General features: G+C 40.8%; 1 protein-coding gene across 2 annotated transcripts in view; it reads right to left on the minus strand.

The window, feature by feature from the left end:
- The window catches only part of LOC129369485 (semaphorin-4B-like), a 72500-nt gene that overhangs the window by 13801 nt on the left and 33177 nt on the right, over positions 1 to 25522 (minus strand). For both annotated transcript variants that reach the window (XM_055044921.1, XM_055044920.1), the window contains exons 3-8: positions 6624 to 6784; positions 5653 to 5715; positions 4270 to 4368; positions 2080 to 2191; positions 1153 to 1269; positions 520 to 677 (exon numbers count right to left, since the gene is read on the minus strand). In XM_055044921.1, coding sequence (XP_054900896.1) covers positions 520 to 677; positions 1153 to 1269; positions 2080 to 2191; positions 4270 to 4368; positions 5653 to 5715; positions 6624 to 6784 — 710 coding nt within the window. The remainder of the gene's footprint in view (positions 1 to 519; positions 678 to 1152; positions 1270 to 2079; positions 2192 to 4269; positions 4369 to 5652; positions 5716 to 6623; positions 6785 to 25522) is intronic.

The raw sequence follows: 25522 nt of genomic DNA on the forward strand, positions 1-25522 counted from the left end.
GTGGAGGGTGAACAGTTAACCAGTCTGTATGTTTTTCCTGCAACAGAAAGACGGGGAAAAATAAGAAAAACGCATTTCATTTTTCTGCAAGCAACCCTGAATACTAATAACTCCTGCAAAGCTCAAAGGGCTGCTGGTGAAAGGCGAGGAGCCTAGTGGGATGGACGAGTGCAGCTGACATTGCGAGGGAGATGGAAGGAGAGAGGAAGATGACATTGCAGAGAAACTGGAAAGAGGAGGGGGAGGAGGTGAGGGGTGGCGCTGATGATTCAGGCAAGAAGGAGCAGAAATCTGCCGAAAACATGTTTGTACAGAAAAACCTTCAACGCGCCAACAATTGTTTTTTCCCCCCCGCCACATCCAAGATGTCACACTGGCGTGACGTCTTGTTAAATGTGGACGGACGTGCTCCGACACGGGAGTGGACCCGGCTTGTTTCGAGGATTACAGGCAGGAAGTTTTAGTCTCTGTGTTTGTTTGTTTTTTTTTTTTAAATCGTGTGACACTCCCGCGCCTTACCTTGCACACGCGAGCGATCCGCGACACGATGGTGTTGTCGAAGAAGTCGAACTCTTTCCCCGCCTCGCTGAAGAAGAAGTAGATCTTGTCGTCGTCGCCCACGGGGTTCCCTGCCGGCTGGCTCTCCTCGATGAAAGCCGACCCGACAAAGACGGGATCTGTCCATGACAGAAACAACAGACAAATATTTAGTCGCACAAACGGGTTCAGCCTTTGTTGCTTACGGACTAAACAAAGAATATTTGCTTTAAGCTGGAGGGAAAAAAAGAAGAAAAGTTTGCAAAGTCGTATCTCAGAGTCCGGAGAAAGTAGAGGAAACAGGATGCTCTGTGTAATTGCACTCAGATGCCTCATCAGGACCACTCTGCACAGATTATCAGGAGATCAAAAGACAAGAGCCATCCTAATTGTGCGCAGCGTGCAGGAAAAAAAAAAAAAAAAAACTACAGCAGCGGTCGGCTGATGCCGTTTTGATGTGCAAGTGCTGCTGCCGATAGGACCGATCTACTGAGGCTCGTCTTTGCTCCCATTAGTGACTTTGCCTCACTAATGACGGCTGCTTTTCAGAGCTTATCTGCTGCGGCTGCTACCTAATGGAGGACATGCAGGGGGGAATGAGAAACACACGCTCACCTTGAAGCCATTTTAAAGAGTTCTCCGTCTTCAGTGCCGTTCCCTGACCCAGACTTTTGTAAATGACCGGCTCGTTCCCTTGGAAGTTGCTGACGGTACCGGTGTACAACTCCCCGTCTGGAAGGGGAGAACAAGCAAAGCATTGAAGGGGAATTACCTGATTTATGGACCAATCAATCAGCAAGTGATCAGAACCAACCAATTTCGTTCTAATTGGAAGAGGCTCTCAAAAGTGCAGGTTTTTCAGGATAAGTCAACTAAAAACGTTTCCCATAAATACTGCGACATATTGTACTGGTCAACTAGCAAACGAATCAGCATGTATTCAGGAAGATTGAGCACTGTAAATGAAAACAGAGCACTAGAAAAGGTGTGCACACTTACACAACCAAGTTATTGTATTTATTTTCCCACCATAATTCCCAAAAGATTAGTTGATTGTTGAAACTCCACATTAAATGTACAAAACGTATTCATTTTGGTCTCATTTTTTGGGATTTAAGTGTTTAACAGTTTAATGGTGATTAATCTGGTGAGATTCCTCAGATGTTAAAGAAACTGATGCTCGTCTCCTTTGTCCTAGACATGCATTTTTCAAACCATTTCAGAAATGAACGCATCTGCCATGCACAGTTTAACAGACTAAGTGCTTTTAGTCACTGTAAGCTCTGAGCAGGGAGCGAGGGAAGAAAACCCACTCCCACAGCATCAAGGTTAATTATTCACTGAACGCCTGTTAAAAACAAAAACACAAAAACCCCTCTTACTCAATACTTCCGGCTACTTAAGTCGCTCTGACGCAGGCATGCATTAGCCGCCACGTCGTGATTCATGGAGGAGTCAAAATGACGGAGCTCACATCAAAGCCGCTTCCTGCCTGCTCCCGGGAGGAAGCCGTTCATGAGAAGCGGGAGTCTTATTACGTACCCACGATGATGGCGGTGGATTTGTACTCTGGGTTAAAAGGGCAGCGGCTCCGCCCGTCCTCCGTTACGACCTCGCCCGCTTCGTCTCTCGCCAGCGTAAACGTGGACGTGTTCTGGGGACGGAAGGAGGAAGAAAGACGCGATCAGAGGGAGGCCAGGTGGCAGCCAAATGAGCGAGGCGAGGTTGGGCCGCAGGCGTCCAGCTCATTTCCTCCAGTAGGACAGACGCCGTATTCACCCAGCAGAGTGGAACATTTACACACTTTGGCTCAGTGTTTGGCTTCAGCTTTCTAGGAGAGTCCCTCCCGGATGACTGAGCCTCTCACCCCATCTCTAAGGGAGAACCCAGCCACCCCACGGAGGAAACTTATTTCGGCCAAGATCTCGTTCTTTCGGTCATGACCCAAAGCTCATGACCATAGATGAGGGTAGGAACGTAGATCGACTGGTAAATCGAGAGTTTCACTCTGGGTGATCTCGCAACACATATTTCACATACATTTCATAGAGTTACAGTCATAGTGGCATTCTTGCAGGATTGATAAATATTTCTTGAATGAGAGGTGGAAGCACAGTTCCCCTCTTTCACCAAGTCAACGATTGCGTGCAGCAACAGGTGTGGGAGGGGCAGCACTGCGTTACGGTCGGCTCTCGTCTGCATGCGGTTCGACGGCTCGAAGCACACTGCCGGTGGTCTTGGACACAGTTCACAAACGGATAAAAGACTAAACTTGTGATGGTTGAATACACAGCTAACTAGCTTGATTGTGATTTAGTTCTTTTCCTCCAGATTTTCTCAATTTCTTTAAAACTGGATGTTTGATCTCAGGATCCTTTGATGGCAATTTATTTTGTTTTTTAGGCAGTAAACGCATTAAACAGCATGTTCTTTGATGAACTTTGTCTTGAGTTCAGTAACAATAACTCTGGTTAGAGACGCATAAATGTCGGGAATCGTTCAATCGCTTCACATTTTTTGGGTCCAAAGCTCCAACCCTACTTGAGGAACCATTTTTTTTTTCCATTTCATAATCAATGGTGAGATTAAAGTGAGCACTCATAAAAAACAAAATGACATTATTGTTCTGCTAAGTGAATCTGTAGGTGGCTTGCACAAAAGATTTTCTAGCAAAACCCCCCAAAAAGCCAATTTTCTTTCAAAAATCATTTAAAGCCGAGTCATTCACACCAACAAATCTTCAAACTCACAACGGAATAGATTAAAAAGCGCTCAGTCAGAAATTTGATGGGGCATTTAATCACCAATCACTTCTAAATGTGACAACTTTTTTCAGCTGTAGAATGAAACTGACAATCCAGCGAAGGGTTACGGTAACATTATGGCCGTCAGTAATAAAGTTATTGACAGCCATATTGCTGTTTTATCCACATCTAAACAGCACTTAGATGTGGGTAAGTTGCAGCAACGACGACTTGTTCCCATGATCGGGTCCGACAGGAACATACAAATGGCTCGGGCCGGCCCTCTCCCGTCTCTTCCATATTAGATGTTTTACTCTGAGCTTGTTTTAGTTTGTGTCTGACATCCTGATTGTTTAGTGTGTCAGTGTCCTGTTACAGTTCTCCTAAAGTCCCCCGTGTCCGTCTGGACGAGCGCCTTGAAAAACAAACTATTCATCAGTGGTGATATCCGGCATCTCGGGGACTATATCGTTAGAAATGATTAGACGGAGACACACACACACACGGTTTTGTCGAGTGCTTCTGTAGACCTAAAGAGGACATACTTGCTGTTGGAATCCCAGTTCAGGGCCCAATGTCCTGCCAAGTCCTCTAGAATCCGAGCCACGGCGTGTTTCTCCTCCACTTTGACGTCAAAGCCGGGAGGATAATTCCCTCTTGTTTAAAAGCAGAGCAGTCTCCAAACTTAGCTGAAGCACTAACAGTAAAAGTTGATGTCATGTCTTCTGATGGTTGCCTTCACTCCTGCCGTACTTGATAAATCTATCTCCTTCATTCTAGGAGCTTCTGAAGCTCAGCAGGATTTACTTTTATGTGGAGAAAAATCCAACAAGGACTCAGAGGATAACAGGGACTGAATTTATCTTTAAAAAATGTCCAACTTCCAGTGTGCTACAGTGAAAGGAGGAAAAAGCTGTGTTTTTGCTATACGACAGATTTGTTGACCTCTGGATGTGAACAAAGGTCAAACTGAGAGATCGATACTTACTATGTAGGCACAGACGGGACTGAAGGCGTAGGTACCGCACACGTAGAGATGAGTGCTATTGAGCCGCAGGAGAATTTTGATGTAATTGAAGCAATCGGTCTGGATGAAAACAAAACAGAGAGAGCGGGAAACGCAGAAAGTCAAAACACATTTCAATAAGATGCTGAAGAGGCTGAAAAATCAGAAGGGGACGTTTACGTCTGAGAGCATCGTCTGAGAGTGGACGATGCGGCCAGGTTTCACACCTTACGTCTATATTCTACACTTTTACAGAGACATGCTTCCATTCCTGCCCAGTTTGATTTCTAAATTTATTTGTACAGCAAACAGGCTTTAAAAACGGAACCCGCAAAAACTGCAAGCTATTATGACGAGGCAGGGAAGAAAGGAGGGAGTAAGGATGGATGAACATACAGATAATAGATGGAAGGACAGATGATTTATAGATAAGAAAAAACGCCAATAGATAGATACTGAACAGTTTAATGGTGGGTGGATGAAAAAAAAAGAGCGATGGATGGATGAATTGACAGATTGATGAAAAAGAGGGATGATGGACAAATTAGTGAAAAATGGATGTATGGGAAAAAAGGAAAGAATGAATGCGTAAAAAGAGGGATGCAAGTATGAACGAATGGATAAAAGAAGAATTGATGGATAAAATAAGGGATAGATGAAAAAGAGGGATGGATTGGTGGAAGAGGGATGAATGGATAAAAACATCTGATAGATAGCAGACAGGTAATAAGTGGAGGACGAGATGGATGGACAACGGTGGATAAAAATGAGCGATCAATCAATCAAAGGATAAAAAAGCGATAGATGGAAATTAGACGAATGGAAACTACGTGGATGGATGGATAAATTGACATCCGGACAATGTGCCATCAGACAGTCTGAACAAAGGAAGAGTGATGAATGAACAGATAAAATGCTAATGACCTCCCATGCAAATCCAAAGCCAGACGACTTAAATCCTGCACTTCTGCAGACTTTCTCCATCACAGACCGTTTGACAGAAACTGTTCCTCAAACGCTGTTGGGAAAACCTGTCTGCTGTACAGAGCAGTTTGCCTGCAGAGCTTTGTGTAATACAGACAGAGCTGTGCACTGCAGCAGGAGGATTACAGAGGCTTCTCACCCAGGGACACAACAGCTGGCATGACAACAAGCTAACAGACAGACTGAAGAAGAAGAAGCTGTTCCCCGGGGAGCCTGCAGACTTGATGAATCTGTTTGTATCTGCTGGAAAGGTTTGTCAGCTCTCTGCTCATGTTATTGCCTCACATGTGAAACAAATAGCAAGGGGAGACCGAACACACGGGGAAGGGTACAAAAAGAAAAACAACAAGAAAAATTGTTCATCGTGACTGATTTTCTTACCTCCAAGTTCTTTCCTTTAAAGCTGCACTCGTCTCTTTTTCCAGCAGGAGTTCCCCACGTCAGCTGAGATGGGAGAAAAGGGAGGAAAAGCTGAGTAAGTCAAATAAAATAAGCGGTAACCAGAGATAATAGATGGATGGACCAGAACTCATGAACTTTGGCTCATCTGCAGGACACACATTCTGCAGTTTCTTAAAAAAAAAAAAAAACTTAAGTAGGAGGTTTTGACTACACAGGGAGAGTGCAGGTTTCACCAACCAAAAACCTAAAGACTATATAAGACCCATTCCTTCACAGATTTTAGACGTACGAACTTTGTCCAGCCAACTGGCCATACAGGCTAAAGAGCTAGCTGGTTAGGGTATGCTAGCAGTGAGTTACACTTGAGTCACAGAAAACAGTGACGACTGAGTGTGACTCGCACTTTTATCTGACAGGAAAAAAAAAAACAAAAAAAAAAAACAGACAAGACAAATAGTCCTGCCGTGACAAAATTTAAGACACTGATTAAGATATTCAAAATCAACTTACTATTTTAATTTTAAGGCCTTAATTTTAGATGAGGCCTTAAAATATCTTATCTAAAATTAAAGACATTTTAAGTCTTAAATTAAGACTTTAAAAGTTTTAAATTAAATAAAGTATTAGCTATTTCTCTTACTTATTAGCTATGTTTAGCATACTGAATGGAGTAAGTCAATTACAGACAACATGCTAGTGAGTGTTCATGGTAACATTAGCATTTTGGCTCAATTTGCTTATACACTAATTTTACATACTGTATGGTGCAAGTCCATGTTAATCAAAATGCTTGTGACTCCCCACAGGCTATTGGCTACAATTTAGATAAACTTAGCATTGACGCTAATTTTGAGCACCACAACGATGACGGGCACACTTTTCCCTTAAATTTCTTCAGGAATTTTCTAGGTTTGACTGTCAACCCGTTTAGCTCGCCGTTTTACTCTTACGTTCTTTTGCAGCTTGGTCTTGCTGATGTCCGAGAGGCTGAGGGCGAACAGCGCCTCCCTGGCTCCGACATACAGCATGTCGTCCTCCTGGCTCAGCAGCAGAGAGGTGTAATTGAAGACGCCACCCACCGAAAATCTCTTGGCCGATCTCTCCTTTGCATCTGGACAGAGAAGAAAGCAGACACACGCACACACACACAAAGGAGGAGACAGCAGATTATTATCAGAGAGAAGGGCAGAACAAAAAGTAACAGAAGGGTACAGAACATGTCCTGATGCTCAGAGTACAACCAGAACTCAAACGCTGTCAGTTTTATTGTTCTTCAGAGGGGATAAAGGACTAAAGATTTCCATCCGGTTCCCTTCTTTGTGGAGTTTTAATCTCATGTGCTCATTATTGCATGATAATACCCATCTGTTCCACCCACCAACAACCATCAAATGACCTCAAATCTGAATGGAGAGACACCTAAGAGAAAACGGCTTAAATCTCCTTGAACTTGTAGCTCTCGTTGCTCCATTTTGATAAAACCACTTGTTTTTCCATTTAGGAAGCACAAGAGAGTCTGAGCATCATGTTTCACTGTAGGTCCATGGAAGCACCTCTCCTTTAGTTTCATTTAAGACTGATATGATGGCAGTATCCGTCTCCAGCCCAGTGTCTCCAAACCTTTTGGTTTGACTAGTGAATGGCAACTTGCTGGATAAAAGACCACTCTGGACAAAGTACTCAACCCTTGTACTTGAGTAAAAGTACTGAGTGATGGCCAAACCTTACTCAACTACGAGTAAAAGTTGCTCAGTCACAACTCAAAGTTAAAATACCAATTACGTTTGAGCATACTTAAGTGTTCAAAAGTACAACTTAGATTTTCTATATTAAAGCATCGCTGTATCGTTTTCTCAGTGCTTTTACAGAACCTTGTAGTTTGCCGAAGTTTACACAACCTGAAAAAACCTCAGCATAAAAATGCAATAAAAATTTGCCACAATTTTTAACATTCTTTTAAAATGTCCCCAGACTCCAAAAAAGAAAGTAGTGTCTTAAAAACCATCAACAAATAAAACCTGGTTGTTATGGAGACCTGGTGACATCACGATCTTTATCAATAGTTCTCCAAAAGTGATCTCCTCTTTGTTTTGTTTTTTTCAGCTCCCTCTCCATTCTGCCAGTCCTCGGGAGCTGAATAAGTACCAATCATAAGCAGCTCAGAGAACTGGGTCCTCGTGTGGCGTAATAAACATACCCCAGGCAACCGGGAACCACCAATTATAAGTCACTAGAAACTCTGGTAAACTTTACTTTTAAGAGATAGTTAGTGGCACCAACAACTGGTGCAACCGGTGATTTTGTTGAATTATTCTGTGAGTGTCAGTGCAATTAAAGATAAAGTTATCTTAAGACTTTTTTACACAATTTTACTTGCACTGCCAATAAATTCAAAGTCCACATTCTGAATTTAAGAAGTAAAACAACTTTTTTTTCTTCTTCCACACTTTTAACCATCTGTGACATTTCCAGCTATGTTTCTGAACCACATTGTTTTTTGTTTTGCTGAAAAAAAGCAGTTTACCTTTAGATTACGTCCCGTCACATTTAATGTGCAAGTGGTTTTTCAACAAGACTAAATAAAAAGACCAACATGGTGTCACAAGAGTCCTAAAACATTCTTTACCCAAGAGTTGCACTGGGTGATTTTAGTCATTCAGGCATTAAATGAGCAGGACGTTGCGTCTCTCCATCTATTGTTTGTCATACTTCTAAACTGTTTGCAATTTAGGGCTGTCTTTGTAAATGTTTGTCTCTTCCTGCTTATTCCAAACATTCAAAATGCACTCCATGGCCTCTCTGTGCCAAAAATAAAAAAATAAAATGGTGGTGGTCACAAACTCCACGTGTTTATCCACATAAGATTACGAGCTTCTACCCAGGCCTGTAAAAGCTAATATCTGCCACAATTAAGCCACTTACAATCCTCCCACCCACCGCCCCCAAACTCCCAGTGAACAGCCAGAAAACCAGTTCACATCTCAACTATTCTGATGGCAAGAAAGAAAAACACAAAAGCAAAAAAAAAAAAGAAACCAAGCCCCACGTTTATCGTCAACGCCCCAGGTGATGCATTGGGCCGTAATGCAAATAGAGGCAGAAAACCGCAATAAATGTTTACAGCCCGCGACGTAAACTTCTCAACGTGCTCACAAATGGTTCATCTTGCACTCGAGGCGGTTTGGCAGATGATCATCCTTCCCTCTGTGGGAGTGAAAGCCAGCTGCGTGAGCCGCATCTCGTCCAGATTCAAAACGCTGGGCCCTTTCCACATCAACAAACCCTTATTCTCTTTTAAAATCGCAGTGACATCTGGAGTCAATCAGGATGGGGGCCTGCCACTAAAAATCAAGTCGCAGAGGGGGAAAAAAGAAAGAAAGGAAAAAAAAAATCTGAAAAAAAAAGAAGAAACTCTTGTCACTGGTGGGTCCTTCAGGACACAAGTCTTCCTGCATGGAGAAAGGTAAAAAGGTAAAAGTAACACGATTAAAGTGTTCGTAAATGCTCATAAAGATGCGTATCCTAAGACTTTGTGGACACTCGGCAGACAAAGGAGGGCCATCTCTCCTCCCAACATGGGGACATATCATGGCCCGACTCAAGGCTCCTAAGGGTTTGGGACATTCGCTGGAACCAAAAGGCAGCCTCTCCTTGGCATATTAAAACTCTCTGACATAAATCACGGTGACAGTCGTTCAGGCAGACAATGGAATAACGAGCACTGGAGAGCAAACTCATGAAACTTTTACTCAGAGGGCAGACAAAGAGTATTTATCAGGGGGTGGATGGGTCTGAGGGAGTTGTGGTAACCGGGATGATTGGGCTGAGAGCTTGACCTATGAAAAACAGAGTATGCACACCGGACAAAAAGGGAATCCAAGAAGGGGGAAAAAAACCTTAGAATGTCAAGCAGTAAGAAATGTCAAGATGCAGCCAGATCTGCCAAAGAGGTTATCTTTTGAGTTTTTTTTCATGCTATAATGCAGTGGAGTACCTCAATGTAGCATCTATGGATATAGACGGTTTCACACTCAAACTCGATTTCCATTCATCACCCAGTGGTTTAGTCAGCTGGCTGTCAGCAAGTCAGGCTCTCAGTTTCTGCCAGGGATCATCACACCTACCATCAACACGGCTGCCTTATTGTCTGTGTTTATGTAGTAAAGTGGCAGGCATCCCCAGTCCTACGAATTACATTGTGAGCATCAAACAGAGGAAAATTAGTTGAAGAAATGTGGGATAAAATTTCAAGGTTGCAAACCCCCGATACGCTGTAGACTAGAAACACTCCAGAGGTTTGGTTTGGGAGATGATCTGACCCGTTGCGTTTGCCCACTTCATCTCTAATCCTCTTAGAGTGTCAACGTAAAGGTGAACTGGCATCTCATAAAAGAGTGCCAGTCTGCAGAGAAATGCATACAAACACACGGCAGAATGAGGATAAAAACTTTTTTTTTTAAAAAGGGAGTAGGATAATTCCACCCCCTCCTTTTCCAGAGTTTAACAGCGGATAAAAGGCGGGGTGATGGCTTGGCAGCATGATAGGTGTTACTCTTGCCAGGACTCTAAGGGCCGAGTGTAAACATTCCCCAGATTTACTAGGGCAGAGTGAGCTGAGTCACAAGGCAACTGGGTAACAAGGGCAAAGAGGTTCACTTCGAGCGAGGCTGTGAAAACCAAATCCAGAACGCAACTCCTTCAGATGGGAAGACAGAAAATATACAAACAACAAAAACTAGAATTGGTAATCTGCAATCCAAGGCTACAATGGCCTACACAGGCTCAGGCTGACATGATTTGACAACAGCCCTGACAAAAGAAGCCAACATCAAGGCCATCAAGTCATTGTTATTTGTTGGGGAGTGCAGGAGACAGGGAGCGAGACCAGTCGTAGTATAAATCCAGTTACTTTAGGACATCAAGGCATTTGCGGAGCCAGAGGGGTGGCAGGGGTGGCATTTGCCACCCCCAACAGAGCCCTTGTCACCCCTACTGCCACCCCACTGGAAATGGTAATTTTAAAATATAATACTTATGAGATCGGCAAAGGTTTGCCAGGAAAAGTGAAATTTCCGACTGTCCCTGAAGGCAGCCCGTTGCAGTAGCAGCCTACATGCTGCTCACTGGCGTTGTTCATTGGTTCCTGCTTGATCCAAAACACACCCGCGGCTTTAGAGTCCAGCGTCGAGGAGTTTAGCTGGCAGAGTCTCCTGAATTTTGTGATATCTATAGATATGTTGTATCTATAGATAGACAGACAGACAGATATTGTCTGTAATTTTCTTTATGAGTAAAATTCAGTAATCGTACATTAAATGAAGGTTTTCTCCGGGTGCTCCGGTTTCCCTACAAAAAAGATAGACAGATAAATAGATAGATTTCTATTTATTGATAGAAATCTATAGATATCTATATCTATATAGATATATCTATATATAGATAGATCTATGTATATCTATAGATCTGTAGATAAATAGATCTAGATAGATCTACCTTAATAGATTATATACCTAGTTAGCTAGATAGAGCTATCCAGATGGATATCTCTTGACCTATAGATAGATCTATCTGGATAGATACATCATCTAGATCTATCTATACATAGATCTAGACAGATCAATATCTATTTATCTAGAAAGATAGATGGATAGATATAGATCTATAGCTAGATTGCTCTACATAGATCTCTTGGTATATAGATATCTATCTAGATTTTTATCTGATCGATCTAAAAAGATCAGTCTATCAATAACATTTATTTGACAGGCTGTGCATAAGACTGACATGACATCTGTCATGAACATGGAGAAGACTTTATGAATGTTTACCACTGTTGTCATGAAGTGTCAGTCGGTAAATGACACTTTAATGCAAAGCTGCATTAAAAGTGTTGCGTTATTCTGAAATGCATCCTCTAAATTATGACAAAAATACAATTAAAATAATATCAGAAAGCTTCCAATGCAATGAACAAGAGTGTACATCCTCTGCAGTCTGGAAGAATTGTTTCATACTGACTTTGAGTCAATAGGGCACATGACTTTCAAGCTATTGAAGAAAAAAATATACTTTTTAATATTATAATTATTAAAATATTGAGTACGACTTAAAAAAGGGAGCAGAGCATCTCGTGTAACAGCATAAATTTGGTGTCAGTTGATCGCTCGACTGCTGCGCCTCAGCTGCTTCGGTTCAAAATAATAATACGTTGTAAAACCAGGTCATTCAGGAAGGCCTACACTAAATATTTTTCCTCACCTAATAAATTTATTCTAATCAATTTTTTGCCAAAGATTAATGATAAATATGACAAAGTGCAGAAGGAAAAGAAGACATTATAAAATTAAATGCATATTATACAGATGGGTTTTCAAAAGAACAATTGTTTTACTGTCAATTAGCTTCACTGACATTTTTTAACTTTTGGGTATATTTAAAGCTTGGCAAATAATAAAATAAGTTATCTTAATATTTAGGGAAATCATTTTTATTTTACCAAAACAGGACAATCATTATTTGATTTATTGCAGAACTATATGCTGATTAAATAACAAATAAATAAATACATTAAGATCTGATACTGGGACCAATTTTAAGAACCAAGGACCTGCAGCAGGTGGAGACGATACTTGGTTGAAGCGTGCTTGTTGTCTGTTACCCACTGAAATGCATGAATTGAACAATAGGGAAATAATAAATTGGAGCCTCAATTGGTTAATCTGTACAGACAAAAATTGATTAAACTTGGGTTAATGCTTCTTTATCTCTTGCTTTAATATCCATCTCTGTTAACCAGACCAGAAGTTTCACTCCCAATGAGCTCTAGACAGGATGACCAATGACTGGACCAAACTGCCTGGACTGACAGGTGATATACACTTTAGTTCCTGCGTGACTCGCCGACCAGCTGAGGGCCCACACCTTCAAGGAAGAACCACCTGCACCCCGGGTCCAGTGGGTGTGTCTCAAGGTCGTGAAGAGAAAGTGGTCTGACCCTCGCTTCACAGACTCTACCAAGTCGTGGGAGGAACATCGCGCACGGTCCGACTGAAGGGGAAAGGAGAGACCTGGTTCCACTGGAGCCAGAGCCCAGCAGCCAAGGAGCCACAATATTCACTACAGATTGTCCAGGACAGGGGTAGGCAACTCCAGGCCTCGAGAGCCGGTCTCCTGCAACTTAGATGTGTTTTTACTTCAACACACCTGAGTCAAATAATGGGGTCATTAGCAGAACTCTGGAGAACTTGACTGCATTTAGGAGGTGATTCAGCTATTTGAATCAGCTGTGTTGGACCAGGGAGACATCTAAAAGTTGCAGGAGACTGGCTCTCGAGGCCTGGAGTTGCCTACCCAGGCCTATTTTCCTACAAAATAGAGTGAATGATGTGAAACACATGTAAAAAAGCACATGTGTGTGATTTTGTGGTAAACTCATGTATTACATGTGATGAACAAGTAATACACACGGTACACAAATGGGAACGTTTGAGAATACTACAGTATAGAGTGAAATGATGAAGATTGCATGACTGCAGTCTGGATAAATGAATGTCTAAATGAGACACAGCCACAGTTTAACCTGAGTTCATCAAACACTTTTCCTCATCAAAAACATCTTTTGATGAGGAAAACACTGTTGAGCAGATTTAATGGGAAACTGGGTGATTGTGTTTTGCACATTGTTAAGCCTTTATCAATTACAGCCATATTGGCTGAAGCTAGTCTAAATGGTTGGAAAAATGTCTCAATATGAATGAATTGATTTGGAAATGTTTTGATGGTTTGAAACATCTCCTTCACTAGAAAGCATGAATCACTTCAGAGCTTTTCCTGGTTACCATAGCAATAGCAACTAATGTCACACTTCTACCTAACTGATGATGTCACTAGGATCCCATGCTTTGTATCAAAGGTTGTATGACATCACCTCTGAAGCCTCTTAAATAGTGATGCGTGTGTTCTAGAGTCATATGTGCAGAACCCCAGAGATTGATAGTTTCAACATGATGGCTAAGAAGTTAGAAAAAGAAACACACGAGTTAACAAAAAGGCTGCTGCCTTTCAACAAAAAACGGTAGACCTAACTTAAATCAACATTCCCAATTTGTAGGGAAGGACAATTATTTGGATACTTTGTTGGAAAAGTTGCCTAGTCTTCCAAAATATTTAGAACAACAAAGGAAAGAGGAAGAAAAACTGAAGAAAGAGGAAGAACAACGGAAGAAAAAAGAAGAACGACGGAAGAAAAAAGAAGCAAAAGAGAAAAAACCTGAAACAGCTGACTCCTCCTCCACCTCCGACTCTGATTCGAGCAAAAGCTCCTGCTCCACTTCCAGCTCCATTTCAGAAGAGGGAATCGATATTAAGACCGCGATTGAACTGGACCAAGAACTCAGGAGAAAAATTGATTATAAAAATAAACTGGAAGCCTTAGTTAAAAAAGGAGAGGAACAGAAGAAAAGGACTGGAAAACTATTTATTTACGAAAAAGAATTGATCATTTGGAGAGAAGAACAGAGGAAGAAAATCATCAAAGAAACAAGAAGACAGAAGGAAAAACTATCAGAGCCGCTTAAAAAGACAAAACGAGACGTTTTTGATTTGGCCAGATCTGAAGTTGTGAAAAACACAACTTCAGATCTGCCAAAGATGCTTTAGAGGGACAAAAGTTTTATAAGGACATGGCTCCACAGAGGATTCCCCAAAGGTTCCTTGATGAACAGGAGAGAAAAAAGAAAGCTGAAATGCAAAAATCTTTGACTGCTGCTTGGGATGATCAAGTTGAATACAAACGGCAAGAAGATAGAAATGGAGAAGATGAAAAAGCAGGAGTTGCATTCCTTGATGGAATCGGACCGGCTGCATAGGTTGGAAGAAATTGAGAAAAAGAAGGAGAAGCAGCAGAGATTCAGCACCCAGGAGAAGACTAAACCAATCATTAGGGAGGAAATTAGAAGACAGAGAGAAATATTTCAGAGTGTTGGTGGCCCAAAGGAAGGCTTCCAGTCCAAATTGGTACAACACAAGAGAGTGAGAGCAGATTTCCTGAACTGGTCCCATCTCCAGAGGACAGTAAAAATGTTGCTCATAAAAAGCCAGTTCATCACAAAGTTCAGGAGACTCTGCCAGCAGCAGCACCAGAGAGAAGTGGATCCAAGTCCCTTGTGGGAAGAAGAACGGGACATTCCGCTGACAAACCGGATGTGCATGCTGGCCACAAACCGGATGTCCATTTTGGTTACAAACCTTATGTGAATTCATATCGCAAACCTGATGTCTATTCTCCTGAGCTAGAAGAGATGCGTTCGAATGACAAACTTGATGTGCTTTCTCTTGAGAAACCTGATGGACATCCTACTCACAAACATCACCGGCATTCTACTGAAAAACATCACAGACATTCTACTCACAGACATCGCGTGCCTTGTACTCGCTTGTATTTTGGGCAAAATCCTCACGACGTTCTTTGGCATCGTACTGACGAACATGACGGGGATCCTAGTCACGGACATTATGTGGATCCTATTGACAACCATGATGACGTAAAAACCAGCAATCCTTCACTCAGTTATGAGAAAGTTAGCAGTACTGAGCCTGTCACACTTCCCTCACTGAAATCCAAGACTGTGCGCTTCCATGACAATTCCCCAAAGAGTAGCAAGAGGGTAAAATTCCCATCTCTTCCCTGAATCGACTGAATGATGTTTGTCAGCTGGCCAAGGAGTGCGACCTAAGTGGTTCAACTTTGAACTGACATCTTTTGTGAGATTGTTCGTCAGCTAGGTTAGACATATATTAGCAAACATAAGTAAGTATAATAGGTTTTCGCTGGTGCTCCAGTTTCCCTACAAAAACAACAGAAAGGTACATAGATGGGTTGATAAGATATTGTCTGTAATTTTCTTTATTACTAAAATTAAGTAATCGTACTTTAAATAAAGGTTTTCTCCGGGCACTCCGGTTTCCCTACAAAAATGGTGGATAGATAGTCAAAACAGACAGATCAATAGATATCTATCTATAGATCTAAAGATATGTATCCATCTGTCTATAGATAGACAGACAGACAGATATTGTCTGTAATTTTCTTTATTAGTGAAATAAAGTAATCATACTTTAAATAAAGATTTTCTCCGGGTACTCCGGTTTCCCTAAAAAAACAATAGACAGACAGATAAATAGATTTCTATCCATCTATAGATAGAAATCTATAGATATATCTATAGATATCTATATTATGTAGATATATAGATATTTATATATCTATAAATATCTATCTATATAGATATAAATATATCTATAGCTATATCTATATAGCTATAGATATATCTATATTTATATAGATCTATAGCTCAAGATAGACAGATCTCTAAAGATAGATCTATGTAAATCTATCTATAGATCTGTAGATAGATAGACAGACCAACAGATAAATGGATACATAAGATATATTTATAGATTTAGATAGATTGATCTACCTTAATAGATCTATCTATCTAGTTAGCTAGATAGAGCTATCCAGATCTATCTATAGATCCAGATGGATAGATAGATATCTCTTGATAGATCTATCTGGATAGATTCATCATCTAGATCTATCTATACATAGATATAGATAGATCAATATCTATTTATCTGGAAAGATAGATGGATAGATAGATATAGATCTATAGCTAGATTGCTCTACATAGATCTCTTGGTAGATAGATATCTTTTTATCTAGATTTTATCTGATCGATCTAAAAAAGATCAGTCTCAATAACATTTATTTGACATCCTGTGCATAAGACTGACATGACATCTGTCATGAACATGGAGAAGACTTTATGAATGTTTACCACTGTTGTCATGAAGTGTCAGTCGGTAAATGACACTTTAATGCAAAGCTGCATTAAAAGTGTTGCGTTATTCTGAAATGCATCCTCTAAATTATGACAAAAATACAATTAAAATAATATCAGAAAGCTTCAAATGCAATGAACAAGAGTGTACATCCTCTCTGCAGTCTGGAAGAATTGTTTCATACTGACTTTGAGTCAATAGGGCACATGACTTTCAAGCTATTGAAGAAAAAATATAATTTTTAATATAATTATTAAAATTTTTGAATATGACTTAAAAAAGGGAGCAGAGCGTCTCGTGTAATAGCATGAATTTGGTGTCAGTTGATCGCTCGCAGCAGGTGGAGACGATACTTGGTTGAAGCGTGCTTGTTGTCTGTCACCCACTGAAATGCATGAATTGAACAATAGGGAAAGAATAAATTGGAGCCTCAATTGGTTAATCTGTACAGACAAAAATTGATTAAACTTGGGTTAATGCTTCTTTATCTCTTGCTTAATATCCATCTCTGTTAACCAGACCAGAAGTTTCACTCCCAATGAGCTCTAGACAGGATGACCAATGACTGGACCAAACTGCCTGGACTGACAGGTGATATACACTTTAGTTCCTGCGTGACTCGCCGACCAGCTGAGGGCCCACACCTTCAAGGAAGAACCACCTGCACCCCGGGTCCAGTGGGTGTGTCTCAAGGTCGTGAAGAGAAAGTGGTCTGACCCTCGCTTCACAGACTCTACCAAGTCGTGGGAGGAACATCGCGCACGGTCCGACTGAAGGGGAAAGGAGAGACCTGGTTCCACTGGAGCCAGAGCCCAGCAGCCAAAAAGCCACAATATTCACTACAGATTGTCCAGGACAGGGGTAGGCAACTCCAGGCCTGGAGAGCCGGTCTCCTGCAACTTAGATGTGTTTTTACTTCAACACACCTGAGTCAAATAATGGGGTCATTAGCAGAACTCTGGAGAACTTGACTGCATTTAGGAGGTGATTCAGCTATTTGAATCAGCTGTGTTGGACCAGGGAGACATCTAAAAGTTGCAGGAGACTGGCTCTCGAGGCCTGGAGTTGCCTACCCAGGCCTATTTTCCTACAAAATAGAGTGAATGATGTGAAACACATGTAAAAAAGCACATGTGTGTGATTTTGTGGTAAACTCATGTATTACATGTGATGAACAAGTAATACACACGGTACACAAATGGGAACGTTTGAGAATACTACAGTATAGAGTGAAATGATGAAGATTGCATGACTGCAGTCTGGATAAATGAATGTCTAAATGAGACACAGCCACAGTTTAACCTGAGTTCATCAAACACTTTTCCTCATCAAAAACATCTTTTGATGAGGAAAACACTGTTGAGCAGATTTAATGGGAAACTGGGTGATTGTGTTTGCACATTGTTAAGCCTTTATCAATTACAGCCATATTGGCTGAAGCTAGTCTAAATGGTTGGAAAAATGTCTCAATATGAATGAATTGATTTGGAAATGTTTTGATGGTTTGAAACATCTCCTTCACTAGAAAGCATGAATCACTTCAGAGCTTTTCCTGGTTACCATAGCAATAGCAACTAATGTCACACTTCTACCTAACTGATGATGTCACTAGGATCCCATGCTTTGTATCAAAGGTTGTATGACATCACCTCTGAAGCCTCTTAAATAGTGATGCGTGTGTTCTAGAGTCATATGTGCAGAACCCCAGAGATTGATAGTTTCATCATGATGGTAAGAAGTTAGAAAAAGAAACGCACGAGTTAACAAAAAGGCTGCTGCCTTTCATTACAACAAAAAACGGTAGACCAAACTTAAATCAACATTCCCAATTTGTAGGGAAGGACAATTATTTGGATACTTTGTTGGAAAAGTTGCCTAGTCTTCCAAAATATTTAGAACAACAAAGGAAAGAGGAAGAAAAACTGAAGAAAGAGGAAGAACAACGGAAGAAAAAAGAAGAACGACGGAAGAAAAAAGAAGCAAAAGAGAAAAAACCTGAAACAGCTGACTCCTCCTCCACCTCCGACTCTGATTCGAGCAAAAGCTCCTGCTCCACTTCCAGCTCCATTTCAGAAGAGGGAATCAATATTAAGACAGCGATTGAAACTGGACCAAGAACTCAGGAGAAAAATTGATTATAAAAATAAACTGGAAGCCTTAGTTAAAAAAGGAGAGGAACAGAAGAAAAGGACTGGAAAACTATTTATTTACGAAAAAGAATTGATCATTTGGAGAGAAGAACAGAGGAAGAAAATCATCAAAGAAACAAGAAGACAGAAGGAAAAACTATCAGAGCCGCTTAAAAAGACAAAACGAGACGTTTTTGATTTGGCCAGATCTGAAGTTGTGAAAAAACACAACTTCAGATCTGCCAAAGATGCTTTAGAGGGACAAAAGTTTTATAAGGACATGGCTCCACAGAGGATTCCCCAAAGGTTCCTTGATGAACAGGAGAGAAAAAAAGAAAGCTGAAATGCAAAAATCTTTGACTGCTGCTTGGGATGATCAAGTTGATACAAACGGCAGAACAAGATAGAATGGAGAAGATGAAAAAGCAGGAGTTGCATTCTTTAATGGAATCGGACCGGCTGCATAGGTTGGAAGAAATTGAGAAAAAGAAGGAGAAGCAGCAGAGATTCAGCACCCAGGAGAAGAAAACCAATCATTAGGGAGGAAATTAGAAGACAGAGAGAATATTTCAGAGTGTTGGTGGCCCAAAGGAAGGCTTCCAGTCCAAACTGGTACAACACAAGAGTGAGAGCAGGTTTCCTGAACTGGTCCCATCTCCAGAGGACAGTAAAAATGTTGCTCATAAAAAGCCAGTTCATCACAAAGTTCAGGAGACTCTGCCAGCAGCAGCACCAGAGAGAAGTGGATCCAAGTCCCTTGTGGGAAGAAGAATGGGACATTCCGCTGACAAACCGGATGTGCATGCTAGCCACAAACCGGATGTCCATTTTGGTTACAAACCTCACGTAAATTCATATCGCAAACCTGACGTCTATTCTCCTGAGCTAGAAGAGATGCGTTCGAATGACAAACTTGATGTGCTTTCTCTTGAGAAACCTGATGGACATCCTACTCACAAACATCACCGGCATTCTACTGAAAAACATCACAGACATTCTACTCACAGACATCGCGTGCCTTGTACTCGCTTGTATTTTGGGCAAAATCCTCACGACGTTCTTTGGCATCGTACTGACGAACATGACGGGGATCCTAGTCACGGACATTATGTGGATCCTATTGACAACCATGATGACGTAAAAACCAGCAATCCTTCACTCAGTTATGAGAAAGTTAGCAGTACTGAGCCTGTCACACTTCCCTCACTGAAATCCAAGACTGTGCGCTTCCATGACAATTCCCCAAAAAGTAGCAAGAGGGTAAAATTCCCATCTCTTCCCTGAATCGACTGAATGATGTTTGTCAGCTGGCCAAGGAGTGCGACCCAAGTGGTTCAACTTTGAACTAACATCTTTGTGAGATTGTTCGTCAGCTAGGTTAGACATATATTAGCAAACATAAGTAAGTATAATAGGTTTTCGCTGGGTGCTCCAGTTTCCCTACAAAAACAACAGAAAGGTACATAGATGGGTTGATAAGATATTGTCTGTAATTTTCTTTATTACTAAAATTAAGTAATCGTACTTTAAATAAAGGTTTTCTCCGGGCACTCTGGTTTCCCTACAAAAATGGTGGATAGTCAAGACAGACAGATCAATAGATATCTATCTATAGATCTAAAGATATGTATCTATCTGTCTGTAGATAGACAGACAGACAGATATTGTCTGTAATTTTCTTTATTAGTGAAATAAAGTAATAATACTTTAAATAAAGATTTTCTCCGGGTACTCCGGTTTCCCTAAAAAAACAATAGACAGACAGATAAATAGATTTCTATCCATCTATAGTTAGAAATCTATAGATATATCTATAGATATCTATATATATGTAGATATATAGATATTTATATATCTATAAATATCTATCTATATAGATATAAATATATCTATAGCTATATCTATATAGCTATAGATATATCTATATTTATATAGATCTATAGCTCAAGATAGACAGATCTCTAAAGATAGATCTATGTAAATCTATCTATAGATCTGTAGATAGATAGACAGACCAACAGATAAATGGATACATAAGATATATTTATAGATTTAGATAGATTGATCTACCTTAATAGATCTATCTATCTAGTTAGCTAGATAGAGCTATCCAGATCTATCTATAGATCCAGATGGATAGATAGATATCTCTTGATAGATCTATCTGGATAGATTCATCATCTAGATCTATCTATACATAGATATAGATAGATCAATATCTATTTATCTGGAAAGATAGATGGATAGATAGATATAGATCTATAGCTAGATTGCTCTACATAGATCTCTTGGTAGATAGATCTTTTTATCTAGATTTTTATCTGATCGATCTAAAAAGATCAGTCTATCAATAACATTTATTTGACAGGCTGTGCATAAGACTGACATGACATCTGTCATGAACATGGAGAAGACTTTATGAATGTTTACCACTGTTGTCATGAAGTGTCAGTCGGTAAATGACACTTTAATGCAAAGCTGCATTAAAAGTGTTGCGTTATTCTGAAATGCATCCTCTAAATTATGACAAAAATACAATTAAAATAATATCAGAAAGCTTCAAATGCAATGAACAAGAGTGTACATCCTCTCTGCAGTCTGGAAGAATTGTTTCATACTGACTTTGAGTCAATAGGGCACATGACTTTCAAGCTATTGAAGAAAAAATATAATTTTTAATATAATTATTAAAATTTTGAATATGACTTAAAAAAGGGAGCAGAGCGTCTCGTGTAATAGCATGAATTTGGTGTCAGTTGATCGCTCGCAGCAGGTGGAGACGATACTTGGTTGAAGCGTGCTTGTTGTCTGTCACCCACTGAAATGCATGAATTGAACAATAGGGAAAGAATAAATTGGAGCCTCAATTGGTTAATCTGTACAGACAAAAATTGATTAAACTTGGGTTAATGCTTCTTTATCTCTTGCTTTAATATCCATCTCTGTTAACCAGACCAGAAGTTTCACTCCCAATGAGCTCTAGACAGGATGACCAATGACTGGACCAAACTGCCTGGACTGACAGGTGATATACACTTTAGTTCCTGCGTGACTCGCCGACCAGCTGAGGGCCCACACCTTCAAGGAAGAACCACCTGCACCCCGGGTCCAGTGGGTGTGTCTCAAGGTCGTGAAGAGAAAGTGGTCTGACCCTCGCTTCACAGACTCTACCAAGTCGTGGGAGGAACATCGCGCACGGTCCGACTGAAGGGGAAAGGAGAGACCTGGTTCCACTGGAGCCAGAGCCCAGCAGCCAAGGAGCCACAATATTCACTACAGATTGTCCAGGACAGGGGTAGGCAACTCCAGGCCTGGAGAGCCGGTCTCCTGCAACTTAGATGTGTTTTTACTTCAACACACCTGAGTCAAATAATGGGGTCATTAGCAGAACTCTGGAGAACTTGACTGCATTTAGGAGGTGATTCAACTATTTGAATCAGCTGTGTTGGACCAGGGAGACATCTAAAAGTTGCAGGAGACTGGCTCTCGAGGCCTGGAGTTGCCTACCCCTGGTCTAGAAGGTCTCTGGCCCCAGCTTGGCATGCAGCTGGATATCTGGCCCCAACACGCTGAGTCCTTGGATTCAGGTTTCCGAAGTCATCGGATCCAGAGGCATAAAAAACCCTCTTCTGGTGACCCACATGCGCACAGGTAGATCACCTGAGTTGTAAAACCGTTACAGAGGTTACGTCTTCTGAGGTCCACGGCTAGTGGAACACGTCTTCTTTGATCCATGTTCTTAAACTCACCGTAAATCCAGAGGCTCAGTGAGCAACGAACACTTAGTTGAACACCTGAGTTTACTAAACCCTGCAAGTAATTTGGATTTCCTGAGGATTTGGAGCCAGTTTTATTCATTTATTTTTGAGAATTTGTTTTTGGTCATATTCTGGGCTCTGAGTTTACATTTACATGTTCACTGTTCCATAGTGCCGTTTAACGTCTTGTTTGGTCATGGCAAATCTTTGTTAAATAAACCATTTTAATTTGAGTGTGTGTGAGAAAATATTTGTTTCCTTTCGCTCATAATTTGTATATGGACCCCTCTCATAAAGCCTTGGAAAAAAAAGTCTAGCTCCACCACAGCATCAAGGGCGTATTGGCAAACAATACAAAGAAGCAGAACTGTTTCATTCCGCTTGACTTAAATAAAAACAGAATGCAAAAACAGATAAAGTCAGAATAAAACAGGTCAGTTTTGTATTTATTTTATCATGATTTAAGTGAAAAGGAAGAAAAATGAGACATGGTCTCTTATGTATATTTTGTACTAGGCCCCAGTGAGTCTGACACTCCTAAATGAAATCTAACGGATGCTTAAAAAAAAAAAAAAGAAAGAAGGAAAAAAAAAAAAAAAGACCTAAATCAGTCAAATTTCTCTACTTTGGTCCATGGTCAGACTTTATGGTGTGATTGATGGAAATAAATCCTGGAAGAAAGAAGGAGGCTGCAAAATCTAAATGTTGGAAAGGACCGCCTCCATCTTGCCTGAAAGAGCTTCAGCTACTTTACAAAGAACATGGGTTAAAAAAACAACAAAAAAAAAAACATTCAGATGAGCAAAGATGTTCCTGCTGTCTGAAGGCAGGCTCTTTTTCTTTAAGGAAATGGCAATGCTTCCCAGAGCTACAGCCTCAGGCACCCGTCCACCCATGTCCCATGTTTGTTTTTTGTCGCTTGTTTTTTTGAATGAGCGATGCTGAAATACATTTTGTTGTGCTTTTGTGTGACGACAATAAAATCTGATTCTCTGTGTAGCCAAAGTCAACTTATTGACTCCAGGAGGTTGAATACTAATGACTGCTGAAGTTTTTTTCTTGTTAATAAGCAAAAAAAAAAAAAAAAAAAAAATCTTTGCATCAAACTCTTTCCACTTCACAATAATCCACCACTAATAAAATATGTTGATGCTTGTGCTTGCAATATGAACAAAATGTACGTTTGTTTCCATTCTGTTTATATGCGATAGCATGTGAATTTATGCCAGCCATAATAAAGAGATAATAATAAGCAGAGGCCAAGGCTGAGCTGTGTCCAGTGATTCCTAACAGGATTATATTTCAGAAATGTGTTAACGGTGCCAAAGGGCAACAAGAGTAGAGACCCCATCAAGGCAATCAGGAAAAAAAAAACATGAAGTAGGTGTTTGTTGAAAATGTTATGGCTAAGAGACTTAAAGCCTAAAGTGAGCATGAAGTCAGTGCTTCACAAAAACAAGGTGAGGACACATCCTGCATGTGGTGTGGTATTCTGTAATTAAAGGCTTTCAGGTCTCACTCATGCACCCTGAGACGGCGTGCACCCACGCGACACTGCACCTGAAAGCTTACAAAATCTTTGATGCAACATTGGTGAGACAGAGAGTCACTCTGTGTTGTCTTGGGTGAGCTGTTTAAACAAATATGGTGACCCTAAAGGCACAAAGACGGAAAGATGGTATAATTTTCTCACTAGCAACGCATAACAAACACGTCTGCGCTTGTTGTGTGTCGGGAAAATCCTCAGACTTTTTACTTTTGTCAAATCTTTTCACAGGGGCTGGTAAATATTGTCCTGAAAGGTTTGTTTACCTCAATGAAAGTCCTGCTTTACAGTTATGGCAGTCGGCACAAACTGTTCCATCCTTTATGAAGCCAAGAACGCACTGCGTCAACTGGAGTGAATGGGACCAATTGAAGAATGCAATGTTTCCTGAAAGGAGACTTCGGAAGAAGGCAACTGGTGATGAACATGCAGTTAGATAAATGTACAAAAAAAAAATAGATTCGAAGCCACATAGAAGCTGTTTGGGCCTGGCACCAAGATGTCAACTTGGATCGTGCTCATAGTGGGACATCTATGAGTTGTCCCATCTCACTGGTGGTCTTTGACAATTATGTGCATGTATTTAGCAGGCAAACAGCCCTGGGCACACTAAACGACCAACTACTGGCCTGACTGGACTCCACTCCAGTCATCAGGTGTCTGGAGTGTCATTTAAAAATCCAAGGCTGCCAGTATTCATTTGGATGCTCCAAAAAAGTTTATTTTTCTTTATTTTTTTTAAGTGTAGCAAAGGGTTTATGACTAGCTTTTATTTTGTCCAGTCATAGCCAACATCATTTATCCCCTCCTCCGGTGTGACTGACTCTCACTAAACAGGAAGACCATCAGGGTAAGTCTGACAGTGCGGCAGCTAAGCATGTTTCTGTTAAGGAAATGGATCACCTGCCAGGGTCAGTCCCAGAACATCCCTCTCACATCACCCCGCCTGAGATGTCCACACAACAACAAGGCCAGAGTGTGTGCAGAGACGTAAACACAAGAGGACACTTAAAGACTCACTCAATAAATAAATAAATAATGCATCCTGAAAGATATGCAACAATTGAGGAAGGATGTCTAGCGCAAATTCATTGTTTTACCAGCAGCATCTATAGAGGAAAATGCCATTAGCATGACTGAGGACACTTGAGAATTGTGCTTAATGAATTACATTATAGTATTTCTACAGCTCAGCCAAGTGTTTCAGAGCAGGGAAATGAAGCCATACGTCTAGATGCTACTAAAGTCCCCGTTGGCTTAAACATCGTTACAGACGGTTTCTCTGCAGCCGTGGACTCCCCTCGTTGTACTCTACAAGTCAAAGTCCATTTGTTGACTTTTCGGCTTCCAGTTTGAGAAGAGCCCCTCACTTTTGGACTGGCATGTTAAAGGTCTTTGAAGTGGTGCCACATCATCCAAACACAGTCCTCTGCCATGTTTCCATCTGTATGTGAAGTCCCTGGAGAGGCTCTTGATGAGAAGAGCAGCCTGAAGTTGCTCCATCTCTCCACTCACCCACAGCGTTGACTGAGGAGGAAAAGTGTCCCAACACATGGATTTATACTCTTTGCTGA

Source organism: Poeciliopsis prolifica, unplaced genomic scaffold, assembly GCF_027474105.1.
Source record: "Poeciliopsis prolifica strain line A6 unplaced genomic scaffold, Auburn_PproV2 SCAFFOLD021, whole genome shotgun sequence".
Lineage (NCBI taxonomy): Eukaryota > Metazoa > Chordata > Actinopteri > Cyprinodontiformes > Poeciliidae > Poeciliopsis > Poeciliopsis prolifica.